The following is an 18639-nucleotide window of genomic DNA, read 5'->3' on the forward strand; positions in this document are numbered from 1 at the left end:
TTTTACCTGTGTTTGGTTCTCTTTTGTAACCTGCACACGTCACTTGTCTCTTGTAACACACTCTTTGCTCCTCTTACTTTTGTTTGCTTTTGATACTTGCACAACTGCCACCAGTGCCTACGTCACGTTTGTTCTTGTGTTTTGAGTGTCCTCCATTTATTGCAGTATTTTACCTCCACTTGTACTTGTAACCTGCACACGTCACTTGTTCCTCGTGTTTTGCACCGTTTGCTCCTCTTGTATTTTGTTTGCTCACGATTGTCACTTTTGCCTCATGTAATGTAACGTTTGCTTTTGTAATGTGTTCACTTGTAATGTTCTCACGTATCAGTTCTGTTCCTGTTGTGAAGCCTCCGACACCATCGGGGGAAAGTCCGCGCTAATTAAAAACGCACAAAATAAATAAATAAAGAATAAACCCCCCCCGCCCCGGAGCGGTGAAACCTCGGCCCTCGGGCGCGGCTTGGACGAGCCTCGCGCTGCCCCGGAAGTAAATACCTTTGCTGCCGGAAGTGCGGCGTTTCACTTCCGGTGCGCGGCTGGCGCTAATTTTGAAATGTTTGTTGTCTGTGGCGGGGGCTAGCGCTGGTGTGTGCACGACGGACCCCCCCCAGAGCCCCCCAGGCCGCTCCTCCAAGCCCCCGTCCCAGCTCCTCGTAGCCCCCCACGGCACAGACCCCCCATGGACCCCGAGACCCAGGACCTCTGGGGCCGGATGTCCCGGCGGCTGGGCTGGGACCAGAGCACCGACCTGAGGAGCGAGGTGAGGAGGGGGCCGGGGGGAGGGCTCCAGGGGGGGGGTGAGAGGCGTGGGGGCGTCTGCAGGGGCCCTTTAGAGGCCGGGGCTCGCAGGGCTCCCCAGGGTCACCGCCGATGTTCGTGAGTCCAGAGAGTCCGAGCAATGAAAAAAGATGCTTTTAACTTTTGTTCTTACCTTTCACATTTGGTGCCTCAAAGACCAGTCCTGTGTCTTCTCACAAGTTTCTGCTTATGGGGTTGTTATTTACTTTTCTTTCTTCTGCTGCAAAGTGGGTGGAGTTTTTAAGTGCATTTAGTGACACACATGCTCCAATACAGCCAAGTGTGATGTTTTTGTTTTTATTTGCAACACACAGAAAACTATAGATCCCTGTACATGAACTGTATTCATTGGGCAGTTACGAAAATCAAAAACAACACTTTTTTTTGTAATTCTAAAGCATGCTGGAAAGAGATTTTAATAGGAACAAAACACACCAAGGCACTTTATTATTTGGTGATGCACAAATGATAAATATTCACGAAAACATGATTTCCACACAATCCCCTGCACTATATAGTGTTATCAGTAAAATTGTATGTCCATGTAAACTTAATGGTCGCTTCAATAGAAAATGTTCTGTCTGTAAATAGTGCGCTACCACACAATGCTTTAGTTGCGTTCAAAAATCGCTCCTCATGTCTATTAAAGTTAGGTGGGTCACAAAAGTGTAGTTCTGAAAAGTGGGTCGTGTTTCTAAAAAGCATGGAAACCATTGATCTAGATGTATTTGTTAAAATTAACTAAAATAAAGGGCATATGAAGTATTGAGGAGTTTGTCAAGCAAGTGAGATTTCAGAAAACGTTCAAATAAGTTGAAAGATTTGAACTGTCTGATGGAGATAGGAAGTTATATATGTTGAGTACCTGCTCGAGAAAGAGCAGGCAGAGGGTGCATTTTTCCTAAAATATTTGTGAAAAATGTAAAAAAAAAGTACGACACTGACCACAAGAGGTAAAGTAAAATTGAAATATATTTTACTTCAAACATAAAATACACAACCGTCGTCTAAAACCAACACATCTTACCCTTAAACTAAAATAAAGCAAAACAAAACATACCCCTCAAAACACAACGAGGGGATGCTAACCATATATGATACGTAGTCTCGTAACCACACAGTTGGACTCTTCTCCCTAATGGTTCTTGTGCGTGGATGACTAATTTCCCCTGACACTCCAAGGCTTGGGATCACCCTATTCATTGGAACACTTCCCATATGGATGCTCTGGGGGCTTCTTAGCACCGACCACAAAGTACTTCTTTGCACTGACAACTTCTTTGCTCTACCATTTTCCGTCTTTCAATTGACCACACCTTTTTACACACGTACTACTTTCCTGGATAAGAAAACCATGACTACCCCTCTTGCCACTATGCCAGGCAATTTGACTCTGCCCAAATCACCCTCTTTGAACCTCAAGCGACCTTTCCTTGTGCAGCTTCATGCTTTTCCTAAACTAGTGTTTTTTTCCCTTCTCATACCTCAATCCACACGTCCAAAACGCACCAATTTGGTTGCTGGCAACCTACTCTTGAGTAATGCAACAGGTGACATCCTAGTGACTGCATTAGGAGTGGTGCATATTGCCCATACCAAATCCTCTGGTTCTGTTCTCATCCAGACCGTTCACTAATGAAAGCTGCACATTGTCGGTTATCACTGTTGCATCCCTCCACCAAACCATTACTCCTGGGATGGTATAGATAATTGGTCTCATGCTTCATACCCCAATGGTTCACAAATTTGCTAAAATCCTCAGACACAACTGAACACCATTCTCAGTTATCAATTCGGTTGGGGCCCCTTCCCTCAGAACAATGTATGCAAAAAATGTTATCACTTCTAAAGTATTTGCTGTCTTTGCAAATTTCACCTCAGGTGATCGAGAATAGTAATCAACTAAGACAATGCCATATCTAGAGCTCTCCTTAAGCAAGTTAATGGACTCCATAATATCCATGCCCAGTTTCGTTCAAGGTTTCTCTCGCACTGGAAAAGCCTCCACAGGACTTGACAATGTCGCTTCTGACTTATCACTCAGGGCACACGCTGCACAATCTCTTACCCAACGCTCCACTTGCCTATCCATTCCTGGCCACCAAAAAGTGTCCCTTGTCTTTCTTTTCAGCCCCCTCATTCCCACATGGCCCTATTGTGCCATTTTCAACAACTTTATCCGTACTCCATGAGGCACAATGACAAATCTGCACATCTTGAAACCTCATTGGAAACCCTTAATTGTCCAAAAATGTTTGTATACTTTCAACGAATCCTCCAGTTCTTCTTTGGCCACCCTTTATTTATGCACGCTATTAACTCTTGCAACACCAGATCCAATCTTACAGCTTTTTTCCACTCTTCTGCACCTATGAATGAATGAATGACTACTCATTTGTATAGCGCATAGTTACCCAGAGGCATGCCAGCGCTGCAGTGGTCCAATTCATCCCTGGTGAGGTTAGGGAAATAGGAACGTTTTGAGCATGTTCCTAAACCTATGATGGTTCTCCTCCATCCGAATAGGGTCAGGCAGGGTGTTCCAGAGTTTAGCCGACTGAAAAGAGAAGCGTCTGCCACCCATACGGCTTCTCCTTATTCGTGGGACTGTTAGAAAATTCTTACTGCTGGATCGAAGGGTCCTGTTCGTGTGGTAAGGGCAGAACAGATGTTGAATAAGCTCAGGTCCTGTCTTAGTTAAGGCTTTGTGAACAATGGTCATGGCCTTAAATTCGACCCTCTGTTGTACCGGCAGCCAATGAAGTTGCCGGAGCGCAGGTTTGGCAGAAGTTCTACGTGAAGTCTGTAGAAGCATCCGGGCTGCACAATTCTGTACGGTCTGGAAGACCCTAAGTGTTCCTAGTGGAGCCCCTAAATATACTGCATTTGAGTAGTCCAGTCGTGTTAAAATCAGGGCTTGAACTAGTATCCGCCTTGCTTCAAACGGAAGTAGTCCAATGATTTTTCTAAGCGATCTCATCAGGGCGTAACAGGTGGCTGCTACCTTCTGGACTTGCACCAAAAAATTAAGTGCTGGGTCCAACCATACCCCATGGCTTTTAATTTTCTCTTTGGGGGGGGGGAAGACCTAGAGTGGTAGGCCACCAGCCGTCCACCGAGGGGGTAGCATCATGCCCAAGCATCATGATCTCGGTCTTTGTTCCGTTAAGTTTCAGGAAAGAGTCATCCATCCACTCACGGACTCTGCTATGGCAAGAGGACAGATTATCATAAGTCGACATCTGCCCAGAAAGAGTGATGATAAGCTGAGTATCATCAGCGTACGTCACTAGTTGCACCCCCCATGGGAGCACCACCTCAGCCAAAGGCCTCATATAAATATTAAATAAGGTAGGGATGAGCCCTGGGGAACGCCACAGTGTATATGTATAGGAGGGGAGGAGATGTCCTCCTCAAATACAGAAAAAGTCCGCTCAGAAAGGAAGGACTGCAGCCATTTTAGTGCGGTCCCAGTGACACCCACATCATTCATCCTTTGGATCAGAATAGAATGATTGACGGTGTCAAAGGCCGCCCTAAGGTCTAATAACAATATGGCTGCACAACTACCCTCATCCACAATCTTTCTAGCTTCCTCCATTACTGCCACAAGCGCCGTTTCAGTGCCTTGTTTGCACCTGAATCCGGTCTGGGTTGGATGTAGTAAGTTGTTTTTTTCTAAATGGCTGGATATCAGCGATATTACATATTTTTCAGTTAGTTAGATGCAATCCATCTCTTCAACTGATGTACATGCTATAACACAAAAGTCATTGTACTTCTCTTCACTGGCATCTACCTCCAATGGTAACTGTGACAGACAGTGACAGACAGTCCACAAAGACATTTTTCACCCTTGGTATGTATTCCACTTTGAACTGAAACTCTCGCAACATGTAGTGCCACTTGGCTATTCTTAGACTTGCTTTGCCAGCTCATTTGGTGGAAAATAAATAAGCCAGACGTTTGTGATCCATCCGCATGGTTAACTCCAAACCCCATATATATTTTCTAAAATGGTTCACTCCCTACCAACAAACCAACGCATCTCTCTCAATCACAGAATATGAACTCTGCACCACCAAGAGCATGCAAAGCAAAAAGCCCTACCATGTCTATACTATTCCATGCATGCAATAGTACTCCTCCCAATCCATATCGACTAGCATCTGCTACAATGATGCACTGATCAAGAGTGTCAAAAGACTTGAGAGAAATAGCCTCAGCTATCTACTCTTTTATCAAACAAAACTCCATGTTCATCTCCTCAGTCTTTCACTCGTTTTAAAATAAAACTCATTGTCATTCTCCTTTCTGCACATTTTGGTACAAAATACGCATAAAATTCAAGCGTGACAAAGAAAGACTGCAATTGGTCTTAAGTTTAAGTGCAGGAAACTCTTTAATTACCATCTCCAAACTCTCCTTTGGTTCCACCCCTCTGCCAGACAATTTGACCTAAATACTCCTTACTGGTTACTGCAAATTGGTATGTCCTTGGTTTCAAAGTGACTCCTTTTTCCTTCAGAATGAACAACACTAATGCTAGGGTTTTGTCATGCTAACCATCCACTCCAAAAACTAGTATGTCATCTTGAAAGCACCTCACATTTTCAATGTCCTTAAACATGGCCTCCACCACATGCTCAAACACAGATGAGGTAAAGCTAATCCAAAAGGCATCTGCTTAAACCTGTAAGCACTATCCTGTGTCACGAACGATGTTAAATGTCGATAGTCTTTATGGTATGCAGAGGAGATGTCCAATGTAGTGAAAATCCTTTCCCCCTCGAGCGGTTAACAGTTCTGAATTGCTGGGTAGAAGATGCCTATCTACCAATATTCTTTCATTCAGATCCCTGAGATCAATACACATCCTCAATGATCATTAACCTTCCTAGCTAGTACTACAGTAGAAAGCCATTTTGATCACTTTTATGCATTGCTAACCTAGTTTTTCCAGTTTGTTATTCAATTCATCCTTCATGGCGATTGGAAAATGTCTTGCCTTGTGCACCATCGTCTCCGCAACTGATTTCAAACTGATCTGTTGTGTGAACCCCATGATTTTTCTTAACTTGTTGGCAAACCTTCGGCGAAAAGTGTCCTCCCACACACATTTCCCAACAGTCAACACCTCAGTTTTCTCACTGCGTAACCTCACTTGTTCTGGGCTGTTGGTATGTAACATGATTCCAAGATTTTTCTGGTCCAATCAACTCTGCACACTTGAACCTTCCATAACCGCATACACCGTTGACTGGGCCATACTCGCTTAGAAGCTTAGAGTGGCATCAAACTCACCTACCACATTGATGGGCTTACCTCCATATGCTACTGGTTTCACTTTTGACTTTGACATCTGCATGCATGTTCTGAAACTTCTTCCACTCATCCATCTCTCAATGTGAACAAAGACTCTGGTTCAGCCATCATACTAATGGTGACTCCTTTCACATCTATCATTCACCAAGGCTTCTTGAAGACAGGCCCACCCAATACTGCTATCTCTCCATTCTCAGACCTGGTTTGGCCTTCCTTTTGTTGCTCTTCGCCCACCATAAATACCACACTTCCTTTATTGGATTGACAAGACAGGTTTTGACTATCACCCAATGTGTTTATACTTTTCAAGGACTTAACCTCCTTACTCCATTTAGCTTTACACACTTTCATGAAATGTAAGAAAAGGGGACATTACCCACATATCTTATAAGTCGCAGGACAACTGGATTAATTTTCTAAATGGGTTTTACCACTACATCGTTGCCACTCTAGCTGTATTTTCCTTTACTCATTCTTGGACTGCTTCTTCTTTGTTTTGCCTTCACATTCCAGGGCATGCGCATCCTTGGCTTTGCTCTCTGACACGCATGAGTCTTTCAGTAGCTTGTTATTGGATATCTTGAAACAGGCCCTCTGCATGAGAAACCCTGCCTGCAACTTTGTGATCTTCCCTCAGTAGGGTCACTTCAATGGCTAGTACATTCATTTTGTTCTCTAGCGAAGTCTTACAAATTTAATAGATCCCCGAATAGAGTCTAACTTGTCTAGAGCTTCCGGTGACTGTGTTGAAATGTTAGGTCTTGAAGCAGGTACCCAATGAGGAGAAGGGCTGGGAGCTCGTGGTGGACCCAAGGTTGCCCACTATGTCTGATGCGAGCAAGAGTCCATAATATTAGAAGCAGTGGAGGCGTGTAAGGATTCCTTGACTACCTGGGTCCGCTTGCAGGAGTTGTGGCTGGCACATAAAGTCACAGTAAATGAGGGTTACGGGCAATTAACAATTCCAATCTGTGTTCCTCTTTGGGGGTCTGGTTGGAAGCTATGCACCTAGAGTTTACAGGTGTTAATTATGTGCTTTCAGTATTGTGAAATGTGTATCCATGTCTATCGATTGGAAGGGTGATGGTGGTGCCCATGTAATTGCTCAGTAGCATAGTGGGGGGAAACCCTGGTTGATGGTGTGGGTGTATCAAATACCGCTTACTTGTCCCGGAATGCATCGCATGATCCCCAATAGGGCGTGTGGGTGGTGGGCAGTCAGCAGTAAAGAATCTTGCCATAGCTGCCACTATGAAGCCCCTCACCTCCCCCACCTACCACTATCTTCCGGGGTTGAGCGAAGCATATTAAATATGGTTACTGCCAAGTTTGTCCTAGGCTGCTTGGAACTTGAAAGCGAGCATGGAACGCTGAGTGTTGCAGTAAAGCCTGTCGTACCTGCAGTAGGAGAAACTCCTTAAAGAAAATAGTGTTTACAGACTAAACAAGACGTACCATGTACCAACAGAAGTAAAATAGCCAGTCCTCATGGGAGGTTACACATGAAGACAAGGCGTTACTAACGAGGGACTAACAAGCCTGGTAATGTATCAGAAGCCAGCATTTATGAAGGACAATGAGGCAAGCCAATGAACAATCTGGAAGGAGAGTTTGTGGATCTTCAACTCCATACTCTAATACAGCATGGCTCCCAGAGCAGTACGTGCGCAGCTCAGGCTCGACCTAAAAAACGATTTATAGAAGTGGTTATGAATTGGAAAACTAGTAGTAATGTGTGTAAGGAAGTGGGGCGTGGAATATGTTGTGCAGAGTTAGTTATTTTATTTGCATGTTATTTTAAGTTTCTTTCTGTTTTTTAAATATTCTTCCTTGCAGCTGAAGGAGAGCATTAAGAAAAATAAGAAGCCTTTGTTCAGCCGCTCCCAGCCTGTCCTGAGCCTTGACCTGGAGGATGTGGAGAGTCCAGTCTTTGTGTCCTGCTCCCATCGGCTGAACCTGTCCGGCTCCGACTCAGACAGTGACGTCTCATTAAAAGAGAACAAATGCATCCCCACCAAGCAGAGGCAGAAAGGCCTGACTGGATCCACAAGTGTCCCATCGCAGCTCGGGAGGCTGGGCTGGCCCAAGGAAAACCTGAAGACAAGCGACACAGGGAGTGGAGAGAAAGGTAAGTAACAGAAGGCAGAGCTGTGTGATATTTGTGTAACTGTCCTGGAGCGTATGTCTCGGAGGTCCGGTGAACAGATCTAGTGCACCCCAGATGCTAAGTGGGGAACATGTAAAGTGAGCCGAGGTAGTGGAAGCAAGCCACCGTCCCTCTCTGACCCCTTTCAAGGAACCGCAGGGCAAGTGGGCCACAACCATCAAGGGTTGTTTGCCTCTCGTCTGCTAGGGTCTGCCCTACTATGGCTCCGAAAATGTGATCAAGCAAACCCCTTCCTCGCTTGACTCCAAAGGTACTGGGGTCGAGGGGTAGGACGGAGGTGGGCAGCGACTCCGAACTCAAACTCTCAAATAGACATTAGGACTCACTCTCCAGCCCAGTGCTTGCCATAATAAAAGGAGAAGTACCGCAATATCACAGCAAAATGAAATGCTACACACATTAATAGGAATGGAGCTGCAGGGTTCACATATATGGGCCTCTGGCCAAATATGGGGATCCTCACACCTTCTACAGTGACCTAAAGTAACTCATGTGGTATCCATAATGTTTACACTGTTTAGCAGAGATAGGTCACACACAGAATCGGACACAGACACGCGCTTACTATCTGGCTCTGCTAGCACCTACCATGTTGGATAACCAGTAAGTTGATTCAGATCTTGAGCAGAAGAGTTCACGCTGGCAATCATTATTATCCCAATGGGCATCAGATACAGTCTCTCAGGCATTTTGCTTTGGTCCTCCATTACTGGTTAGCTGGAGCACAACTCTGTTTTGAGGTAGTCATGCTCTTGGCAGGTAACAGTCATTGGGAGGATCTCAGGCAGGTGCAGCCTCTTAGCCACTGGGAAGATCCCACGTGACTGCAGTGGTGTTTATCTCTGCTGGTTGCAGTGTATTGACGCTACGTCAAAACATCAAGGACTCGCATGAGCTGTGCCTGCCCAAGGGAATGGGCACTACACTCCCTCTCCCAGACACACCACATGCCTGGTTGCCATTGTTGGACTTTGCTGAGCTATTGTGCCTTTTATGGGAGGTGGACATTGGTTTGGGCCAGAGTGGTGGTTGTGTGGAGGCACTCCAAGTTTGTAACATCATTCAAACTTTTGAAGTCGTGCATGTTCCTCAGTCAATTGAAATGCTCCCATAAACTTCTGTTTGAGAAGTAGTGACTGTAGCAAATTGCTACTGTTTCTCTTCTAATGAGAAATAAGCTGCTGCGTCCACAAGAAGTGTTTTCTACCAAAGATCCAATATTTGCGAGCAGCATTGAATAACTTTGACCATAGAGTTCGCATTCTAGGAAAATCTAGCGCTTAAGCGTTTCGCTAACATTTGGCCGATATTCATTTTGTGTGTAGTTTTGCATTTGATATGTTTATGTATTGTGCTTTGCTGTGTTCGGAGCATTGAGCCCGCACCACATTGAAAGTTGATTGGTAGAGAGGGAGCTCTGAGTATTTGGGTCTAATTGGCAAAGTAGCTGAACATTCTGATAATCCCTGATTTTTATATTGGTTCACTAGCAAAATATTGATGTTTTTCATTCTGTCCTGCAGAGTATTGTGGAAGTGAGTGCATGTGTGTGTGTGTGTATGTATCTGCGCGTGTGTATGTATCTGCGCGTGTGTGTGTGTATGTATCTGCACGTGTGTGTATAGATTGTATGTATAATCTATCCTACTGGCCAGTTTATAGTTAGGACCAAGTTTCCATAGGAAGAACATTTTTATTTTTTGCTTATAACTTTGGCGTAGTTTGATGAATCTTCGTGAATTTTTCAAAACTAGTTCTTTGTTCATATCAGTGCCTATGTTGGAAGTTTGGGGGTGATTGGTCAAGGGGGTGGGCCGAGATAAAACGGGAGCTCCCAAAACGTGTTTCACCGTGTTAATTTCCATAGATAACTTTAGACAAGGCTCCAGGTCGAATGGGTGAACGGAATTACCCCAAATTTGACAGGGAGAAGGGTCTTGGTCTAAAAAGCACGCTTTTGTTTATTTGGTGGAAATCCGTTCAGTAGTTTTGGAGCAATATAAAAATTTACAGATCTCAATATTAGGGAATTCTGCCATCTGATTGGCTGAGGCGTTACGAGCACGAACTTGCTGCTTATTGGTTTCGAGCGCTGCAAGTGGTTGCAACTAGGAAGTGTTGGTAGCCATGTTGTGATTCCGTTGAAGTGAGTAAGGGGAAAAAAGTAGGATAGGGGGATAGGAGCACTGTAACCTCTGTGGGTGAGTGCGAAGTGAAGTAGTCACTCCTACGGGTCTGAAAGTGCGGTGTTGCTCAGAGTGACATGGTCCTGAGATGATATGCTGCTACACTCTGGTATGAAACCGAGAGCCTAAACTGTGAGCTCATTGCTGTAAAGTGATGTGGTCTGGTCTTTGTAGCATACGTGTTCAAGTAGAGTTAGTAGGCGTTTATACCATACAGTGAGTGGGAAGCGAACTACTGACCGCTACCAAGTGTTTATATTATACCGGAAGCGGGAAGCGAAGTACTCACGCCTACCGGTGTGATGAAACCAAGCTGATTGCTGTAAAGTGATGGGCTCTGGGCGCTGTAGGATACTAGCCGCTGTAGTATAACTGTGTAAGTAGTGTTAGTATGCGTTTATAGTATATAGGGAGTGGGTAGCAAACTACTTTCTCCTACTGGTCTGAAGACTCAGGGATTAAACGTGAGCCTAAACCGTGAGCTCATTGTTGTAAAGTGATGTGCTCTGGGCGCTGTAGTATACCTGTGGAAGTAGTGTTAGTTTGCATTTATATTATACAGGGAGTGGGAAGCGAACTGCTCTCCCCTTCCGGTCTCAAGACTCGTGGATGAAACCATGAGCTCATTTCTGTAAAGTCACGTGCTCTGTGTAGTATTCCAATGTAAGTCATAGTAGAATGTTAGTATGTAATTCTACTAGAATGTAAGTATGTAATGTTAGAATGTAGGGCTGTCATGAGGGGGACCTTGGGGAGTTTGTACACGGTGCTGGAGAAGACGGTTGCCTTGCTGTCTGCTCCTGTTGGTGGGTGTTTAAGGTGTCTTGTTTTCCTGCAATAAATCTACTTATCGGATCCACTGCTGTCTGCCTCTTCACTACATAAATTTGGTGACGAGCGGGAGAAGGTAAAAAGAAGGCAGCACTCACCAATATTTTAAAGTTACTTGCATTGTGCTGAAGAACTGTTTTCTTCGTGTAGCTGTTTCTACTCATCCCAGGGTCGTCGGCTCATTGAACTGTCATTTGAACTCTGGTAGGATTTATATTTTTAGATTTTGGGCTTCCTCTGCCTCTTCACTACACTCTGGTCGCTGTACTGCGCGTGTGTAAGTAGTGTTAGTATGCGTTTATACTAACCAATGCATCATGGTCCTAGGGAGCGCGACCTCCCAGGTGCAGCTCCTATATTGTCCCGGGGTGTGCAGCCGCAGGACATTTATGTTTGCTATTAGAGGGCGGGTGCACGTGTAATGCAGTGGCGGAAGCCTGTGTGCATGTACACTTAGTAATGAGCTCACTACAGTGCCTTAAAAGCCAATGCCACGTGTCTGTAGGGCAGCGCTGCCCGCTGGTTGAGGCCTACAGTACGGTCCAGCAGGTCCTTAAAATGACAGACATGTGACTGAATGAGGTCAGAGATCACATCATTACGCACAGCAACATCGCTTGTTCGCACCTGCGCATTCAGGCTGATGCACCCCATGTCTCCTGCAGCACTGTGCTCAACACGTGTCTGTAGCGCAGCGCTGCCCGCTGGCTCAGACACACAAAATAACGATTTCCCTTGTGGCTTTCATGTTTTGACCATTGTATCTTAGTTCACAGTGGATATGACATGACCTTCAAAATATGCTAACAACAAGTGTTCTTATATTTATCAAATTTTCTTTTCTTTTTTTCATAGAAAGTGTATATATATCACAAAAACGTTAATATTTTTTCTTTTCCTTATATACCATCATTTCTTAATTCATTGTACTTATTTTAGACAGTTAGGACAAATATAAAAACATATATTTCATCATCATAATACATTTTTTCACTATTTTATACTATACAAAAATTTAATAAAAAATCCTTGATATCCACACCTAAATCACATTCACCAGTCACTCATCCATACACTTGCATACAATACATTTAACAACCAGCTACTCCTTCTGTACATAAGGTTTGACAGAGAACAACTCTGACTGAGTAACCACAGAATATTATATGGGATCACACGCCAGGTCGACGCGCGTTTCGGTGGGCTTGTACCACCTTCCTTAGGACCTCCACAGAATCCCTTTCTGCTTATTGGGTGGATACAGGATATTTCTCAGTTAATGTGACTGAAAGTCACGTGGTCTATCCCAGGGAGCTTTATGTTACGTTAGGCTCCACATATCATGGACATAATCTTTAATCAAGGCTATTTTCGAAGCGACCCCACTTTTCCAGCTTTTAAGCAGATCTCCTCTTTAAACCGTATTTCTTTTGCATAGTATTCATTTTGGCTCTGCTTATGTTTCTCTTCATAAAATTGTTTAACAAGATCAGGGAGGACTTCACCTTTTTAAATTTTGCCCTGTAATCTTAGTAATGGGTTGTATATTTCAATCCGCTCGAAAACCGCTGGCTCAGGCCTACATTACGGTCCGCAGGTCTCTAAAATGAGACAGAGATGTGACTGAATGAGGTTAGAGATCATATCATTACGGAGGGCAACTTCGCTGTGTGCACCTGCGCACTCAGGCTGATGCAGCCCTCCCCTCCCGCAGCACCGCGCTCAATTGGAGCCACTGTGCACCCAGGCACCCCTGCTCACCTGCTGTCATTGTTGTGTGTCCAAACACGACGGGCAGCGGTGTTCACAATTCAGTTGCAGTGTTGATTGCAGGATGGTGTACACCTCATGGATCCCTTTCGAAACACTACGGGCAGTAGGGATCACAATTTAGAGCCTTTTGATTGCCAAGATGGTATACACCTCATGGATCCCTTTTTAGGTCTCGCGACCTGTCAATGCGCATTGAGCGGAGCGAGACTATAGGGGCTTAAACAGACTTTAACTAACTGGCGATTTGATGCTGTGCAAGCGCATTGACCTAAAATGCGCGTGCACAGCATCAAATCGTCAGCCATCTGTTGCTCAGCTTGGTGCCGCTCCACCCCCTGCGGCATCAAAGGCTTGCTGCATTGTTTTCACGGCCGGCCTCCGGCCGTGACTCGCATTTCTCCTTCCTTCGTGTCAGAGTTTACACATATTGGTTGGTCTGTGAAATGAGAGGAATGTGTTTGCTGGCAATCATTTTACTTTTCTTTTTACTGACTGAGTACTCAGTCTACCAGAACACTGGAGCACACCTAATTTTATAAGCATACTGGTGTATTTTCTCATGACTAGATGGTGCATTAATAATTTAAAGTCTCACTTGGGTCTCATAAGGAAAACAAATCACCATTAGCACTTTAAAAGACATAGATATGAAAAACAGGGCCATGCGAACACCAATAAGTACTACACAAATCGCACAACAAACTTCAAAGGATGCATTATTTTGTAGAAACAGAAACGGCTAAGCTTAATGATGCATCTGCCCCTTACTTACAATATCAAAGCAATACTTTATCCATAGTGCCAAAACTAAATAAGCTATCATGCACCCAATAGGCGTGGCTCTTTCAAACTGAAAGGGAATGTTCAGTGACCGACAATTTTGTGCATTTTAGGTGGCACACTATCAGAGAGCCCCCTTTCAGCTTTTTTTCCTTTGCGCCCGCATATCTAAGTTGACACGGGCACAAAGGCAAAAAGATTCCTTTATTTGCGTGAGGCTACGCACCTATGGAACTAAGAACGTTTGTGTGTTGGTGCTATATGTGTGCCAATGCTTAATTCTTTTTTTTTTTTTTTTTTTTAAAAAGGCAATCTCTCTCGCCAGGAGGCCACTGCAGCTTGCACCATCCATTGCCAATGATAGTAACAGTCAGGGGTTGGAATTTAATAAAATGTCTACATGTCCATGGGACAGGCTGCATCATAAACGTACTTGTCTGTGAAAAACAAAATCCACGGGTCCTTTTAGTGACGCACTAAATTATGACCACAATCTCATTATATAAGAGCTCTGATAATAGCCTCTCTGATTATGAATTTGCTCATATTATAGAGCGGTTTGAATACTAACCATTGCCATATTTTGCCACCTTTCTGCAGATCTACGCACTGGGGCTGGAGGTAGCAGAAAGAAATAGTTCCAGGGTTGATATGCCTTTTTTAGTCCATGCAAACCTACTAACTTGTGTGTTTTAGGGGTTTTCATCAGCTCTTCTCCAATCTTTTACCATACTGTTCCATAATGTTTGGAAATCTACTCCTGACAAGGGCAAAAGTAACACTTCTTCCAGAGTTGAGGAAAAAGTGGTAGGAGGGAAGGTGAACTTGTTACCGCTCAACAGATCTTCACATGAGCAAATCTACACATACATATGTGCTCGTGCTAACAAGCAGTTCATAAATGTTTTTGGGGAGTAAGATTGCCAGGCCTACTCTGTAAATCTGCATTAATGCAAGGACATATACCATGCGGGGGCGGTTTCTTGGCATGGACGCAGGGTCTCCACCCCTGTAGTGGTGTCCACCTGATATCTTTTTTTACTAAATAAATGAATCTTATCTACTGCCATAAATATTGCTTACTCAGCAATTAAAACTTCCTTCTGACGCTCACTCTGCCCGAGGGTCAGGCAGTTACATCACTGGCCGGCACATGCACTAACTGCGCATGTTGCATGTCGCAGGGTTTCAAGGGGTTGTTTGATTTCAGCCCTTGTTTCTGTGTCCTGCCTGAGCGTAGGGCCACTCCTCCCCATGGACGTGCACCACCCTCGCTGACTGACGCATTGCTTTGGAAAGCACAGGCTGCAGCCTGAAGCGCCCCAATGCAGTCAGTCAGCGAGGGTGGTGCACGTCCAAGGGGAGGAGTGGCCCTAGAGGTGCACCAGGGTGCGTTCTCGCCCAGGTCCTTTTTTGCATCGTGTTATTCCTTGTACTGTTAAAATCATTGTTGTCCCGTACCTTTACTGACCAATGCTCGCGAATGAGCCCACTGTGACTGTAATGGAAGTTTGCTGCTTGCATTGTGACACTCGTCTTTCTAATTTCAGATGGAAGGCGAAGGGGGAACAGCAAAAATGTCTCTGAGAAGAAGCGTGAGAGGTGAGTTACTGCTTCTTTTCTTTCAATTCGCTCAGATTTTTTTATTCACTGCTAAGCCTGACTGCATCCATTCCCATCCACATAATGTACAGTTCTGCTTTAGTGTGGAGGCTTCAGCCCTGTGGTGCTTGTCTGATGTTATGGCCTTTGGGGAGGCAGTGGATGTGTGGTCTATTTAATTAGTCTTCTTTTCTTTTCCTTCCTCAGGGCTCCTGTTGTCATCTCGGATTCAAGTGACGATGAGTTTGAAACGTGTAAGTAATCAAATTGCCAGAAACGTCTAAAGTGCAGGTTGAAGCGCACGTCACAATTTTTGATTCTGCTGGGGATGTGTTGTCTAGTTCCTTTCATTTTTGGGACTGTTTCTGTTCTTGTCCAAGTTTGGGATTGGTGGGGCTGTGTGGAGTGATGTGGTTATGGGGCTTGGTATCTTCATTTTGGGATTACATCATCTGTGCATCTATTCTTTGGTCTGTACATGCAGATGTTCTCCAGGCCCACTGGTGGTTTATGACTGGATTGAATGGTGTTCATTTCTCTGTTTTATGAGGACTCGAGTGGTTTGACTGAACTTGTTCTTTCTGAAGTGATACAATGGGAGGTTATTTGGTGTCCGGAAACCTGTTTTCACTGTAGTGCGGGTGCTTTCTGATATGTTCTGGGTTGTAGGGGCTGCTTTTGAAATGCTTTGATAGATGTTAATCCTGGATATTGGTTATTACTCCAGTATTGGAACTTTCATAGATTCCCATTGCTTGTATCATTCCGCCTCGTCGCGATGGGAGTCCCCGGTAAAGAAAAAATACCATAGAAACAGGTACAAAAAAGAATAAGGCCTAGGCCTTATCTAATTTTGTAGCATATCCACCTCCTTTTTGTAAAAGAGACCAAATAAAATGAACAGCCAATCGGAACAGCCTCAGCCCATAGAACCTTCCTGAGAGAGCCTCAGATTTTTTATCGCACGTTGTGCAAGTAAGTCTCCACTGAGCTCTGCTCAGTTTTCTTCAATTTATTCTCCAAATTCAACTACTTTTTCATTTCAACTCTTCACTTCAAATTCAACATGTCAGACCAGGAGAAGAAGGCTCTTTTCAAAGCTTGTGCCACCTGCTCCAAAAAGAGGACAAACCTAAAGACTGTATTTATTGTTTGTATTCTGACCACAAAGCTACTCACTGCAAAATCTGTCAGACCTTCTCCACCAAGACCTTGCGGGACCGTGAGGGACGTCTACTCACTTGGCTTCAAAAACTAAAGTCACAGAAAGATCCTGTCTCCAGTGACAGTGATGATGCTTCATCTGCTACTTCATCGAGGAGATCACAAAAAAGGGGTAGGTCTTCACCTTCTACTTCTTCAGACCCCCCTTCAAAAGACCGCTAATAGTCTGAAGGACTTACTTCAGAAGTAGCACCAGCGAAGAAGACAAGCTATGTGCCTTCTGCTTCTTCTCTTCCTCCTTCTAAGCAGGCTAAAATAAAAAAACATCTTCTGTCCCACCTGAGGGAAAAGCTTACAGAAAAGTTTGCTAGTCGACAACGACAACATTTGATACTGTTGACGATGACTTAAAAAACCTTACCGACGTCTCCTTGGCTCCGTCAACTGGATCGGCGAGAGTTTCCTCGTCTCCACCAGCTTAGTCGACGACTGCTTCGACGACGCCACGCGCAAAGGTACCATTCACTCTGTCGTCGCCGTCTACTCTGACAACGTCGATGAGGATGACGACTGTAATGGTGTCAAGGACGACAACCGCTTCCAGCTTGATTATGATGACGGTTTCGACAACAGTCCTGTCGACTGTATCCCTCTCCCCGTCGACGGTTCAAACATCAGCAGTGGCGGCTCCGTCGACTACCACGTCGACGATACAAAATGTGGCAATTTCTATATGGAGACGTTGCATTACACCAGAAATGACTTCTCCCCGGAAAGTGAAACCTCTGCCTCTTGCTCTCCTTTTTAGAAGAGGAGTATTCTGAGGACGATGATGGTCCTTATGGTGCTGCTGTTAGCCCATCTCAGCTGCATGTTAAATATCAAGACTCTGACTCTGACGAGTATTACATGGAGCAGCAACATTATGAGCCACAATTGAGGTCTCCGGAGCAATATCAACAGGAGATGGTCTTTATGCCGTCTTCCCTCATTACGGACTTGCAGTTCATGCTTTCTGATTACAGAAGGAGATTTCCAACACAGTCTTCTGTACAAGATTCAGTACAAGTGCCTCCAACTCCACTTGCTCTTCCGGTTACACCTCCGCTTCCTCCTCAAACTTTGTTGCCAGAGTTACCTGAACCACAACTAATGGTGGTTACTGTCCAGGATGATACATCCGATGATGACCAAGGGGCAGCGATGATCCCGGACCCTGACAGGGAATGGGATGATTACATCATTCCGGATTCCCCTCCTGCTGATATTGGAGGTTTTCTTAATCTAATGGAAAGAGCTTCTAAGCATTTCGATCTGCCCATTCCATCAGTGCAGTCGGAATGTTTTTTATATGACTTTAAAGAACCATACATTAAGTCAGTACGCTCTATTCCTATCGTGGGTCACGTCTGGGACTAGGGGCTCAAGGTTATGAAGTCACCTGCCACAGTCATACCTGTGCTTCCTCGTCTGGAGAAAAAGTACAAGGCTCCTGAAGATAGCCCCGCTTGTCTTGTGAGCAAGCCGAAACCTGATTCGGTAATTTCTCAAGCGGCCCAGATAAAGTCTAAGAATCCTCTTACCACACCACCTGAGAAAGGGGGAAGGTGGTTGGATAATGCTGGTGAGTTGTTCTCTTCCATGTTGAGCCTCCTGGTCAGAGCAGCCAATGCCTTGGCAATTCTCGGAAGGTATGATCGCCCGATGTGGTGTGAACTGTCTCCTTATCTAGAACAGCTGCCGGAAGAAGCTGAATCCAAGAAGATCCTCCAGGAGGGAGAGAGAACATCTTCAGAAATAATTAACTGCGCAATGGATTTTGCCACTACAGCCTTCCGTTCCCTAGCAGGGGCAGCAGTCTCTCGACTCAAAGGCTGGCTTTGTGCCACTTAGTTCCGGCCGGAAGTCAAAAACAAGATCCTGGACCTTCCCTTTGACGGCGAGGCACTCTTTGGGAAGCGCATTGATGATGCGCTGCAAGATATAAAGAAAGACACGGAAACTGCAAAG

General features: G+C 44.8%; 1 protein-coding gene across 1 annotated transcript in view; it reads left to right on the forward strand.

The window, feature by feature from the left end:
- Positions 1–561: 561 nt before the first annotated feature.
- Positions 562–18639, forward strand: part of LOC144752247 (germ cell nuclear acidic protein-like) — a 111666-nt gene continuing 93588 nt past the window's right edge. Inside the window, exons 1-4 of the mRNA XM_078640252.1 lie at positions 562–763; positions 7963–8254; positions 15414–15465; positions 15673–15719. Coding sequence (XP_078496378.1) covers positions 683–763; positions 7963–8254; positions 15414–15465; positions 15673–15719 — 472 coding nt within the window. The 5' untranslated portion in view covers positions 562–682. The remainder of the gene's footprint in view (positions 764–7962; positions 8255–15413; positions 15466–15672; positions 15720–18639) is intronic.

Source organism: Lissotriton helveticus, chromosome 4_2, assembly GCF_964261635.1.
Source record: "Lissotriton helveticus chromosome 4_2, aLisHel1.1, whole genome shotgun sequence".
Taxonomy (NCBI): domain Eukaryota; kingdom Metazoa; phylum Chordata; class Amphibia; order Caudata; family Salamandridae; genus Lissotriton; species Lissotriton helveticus.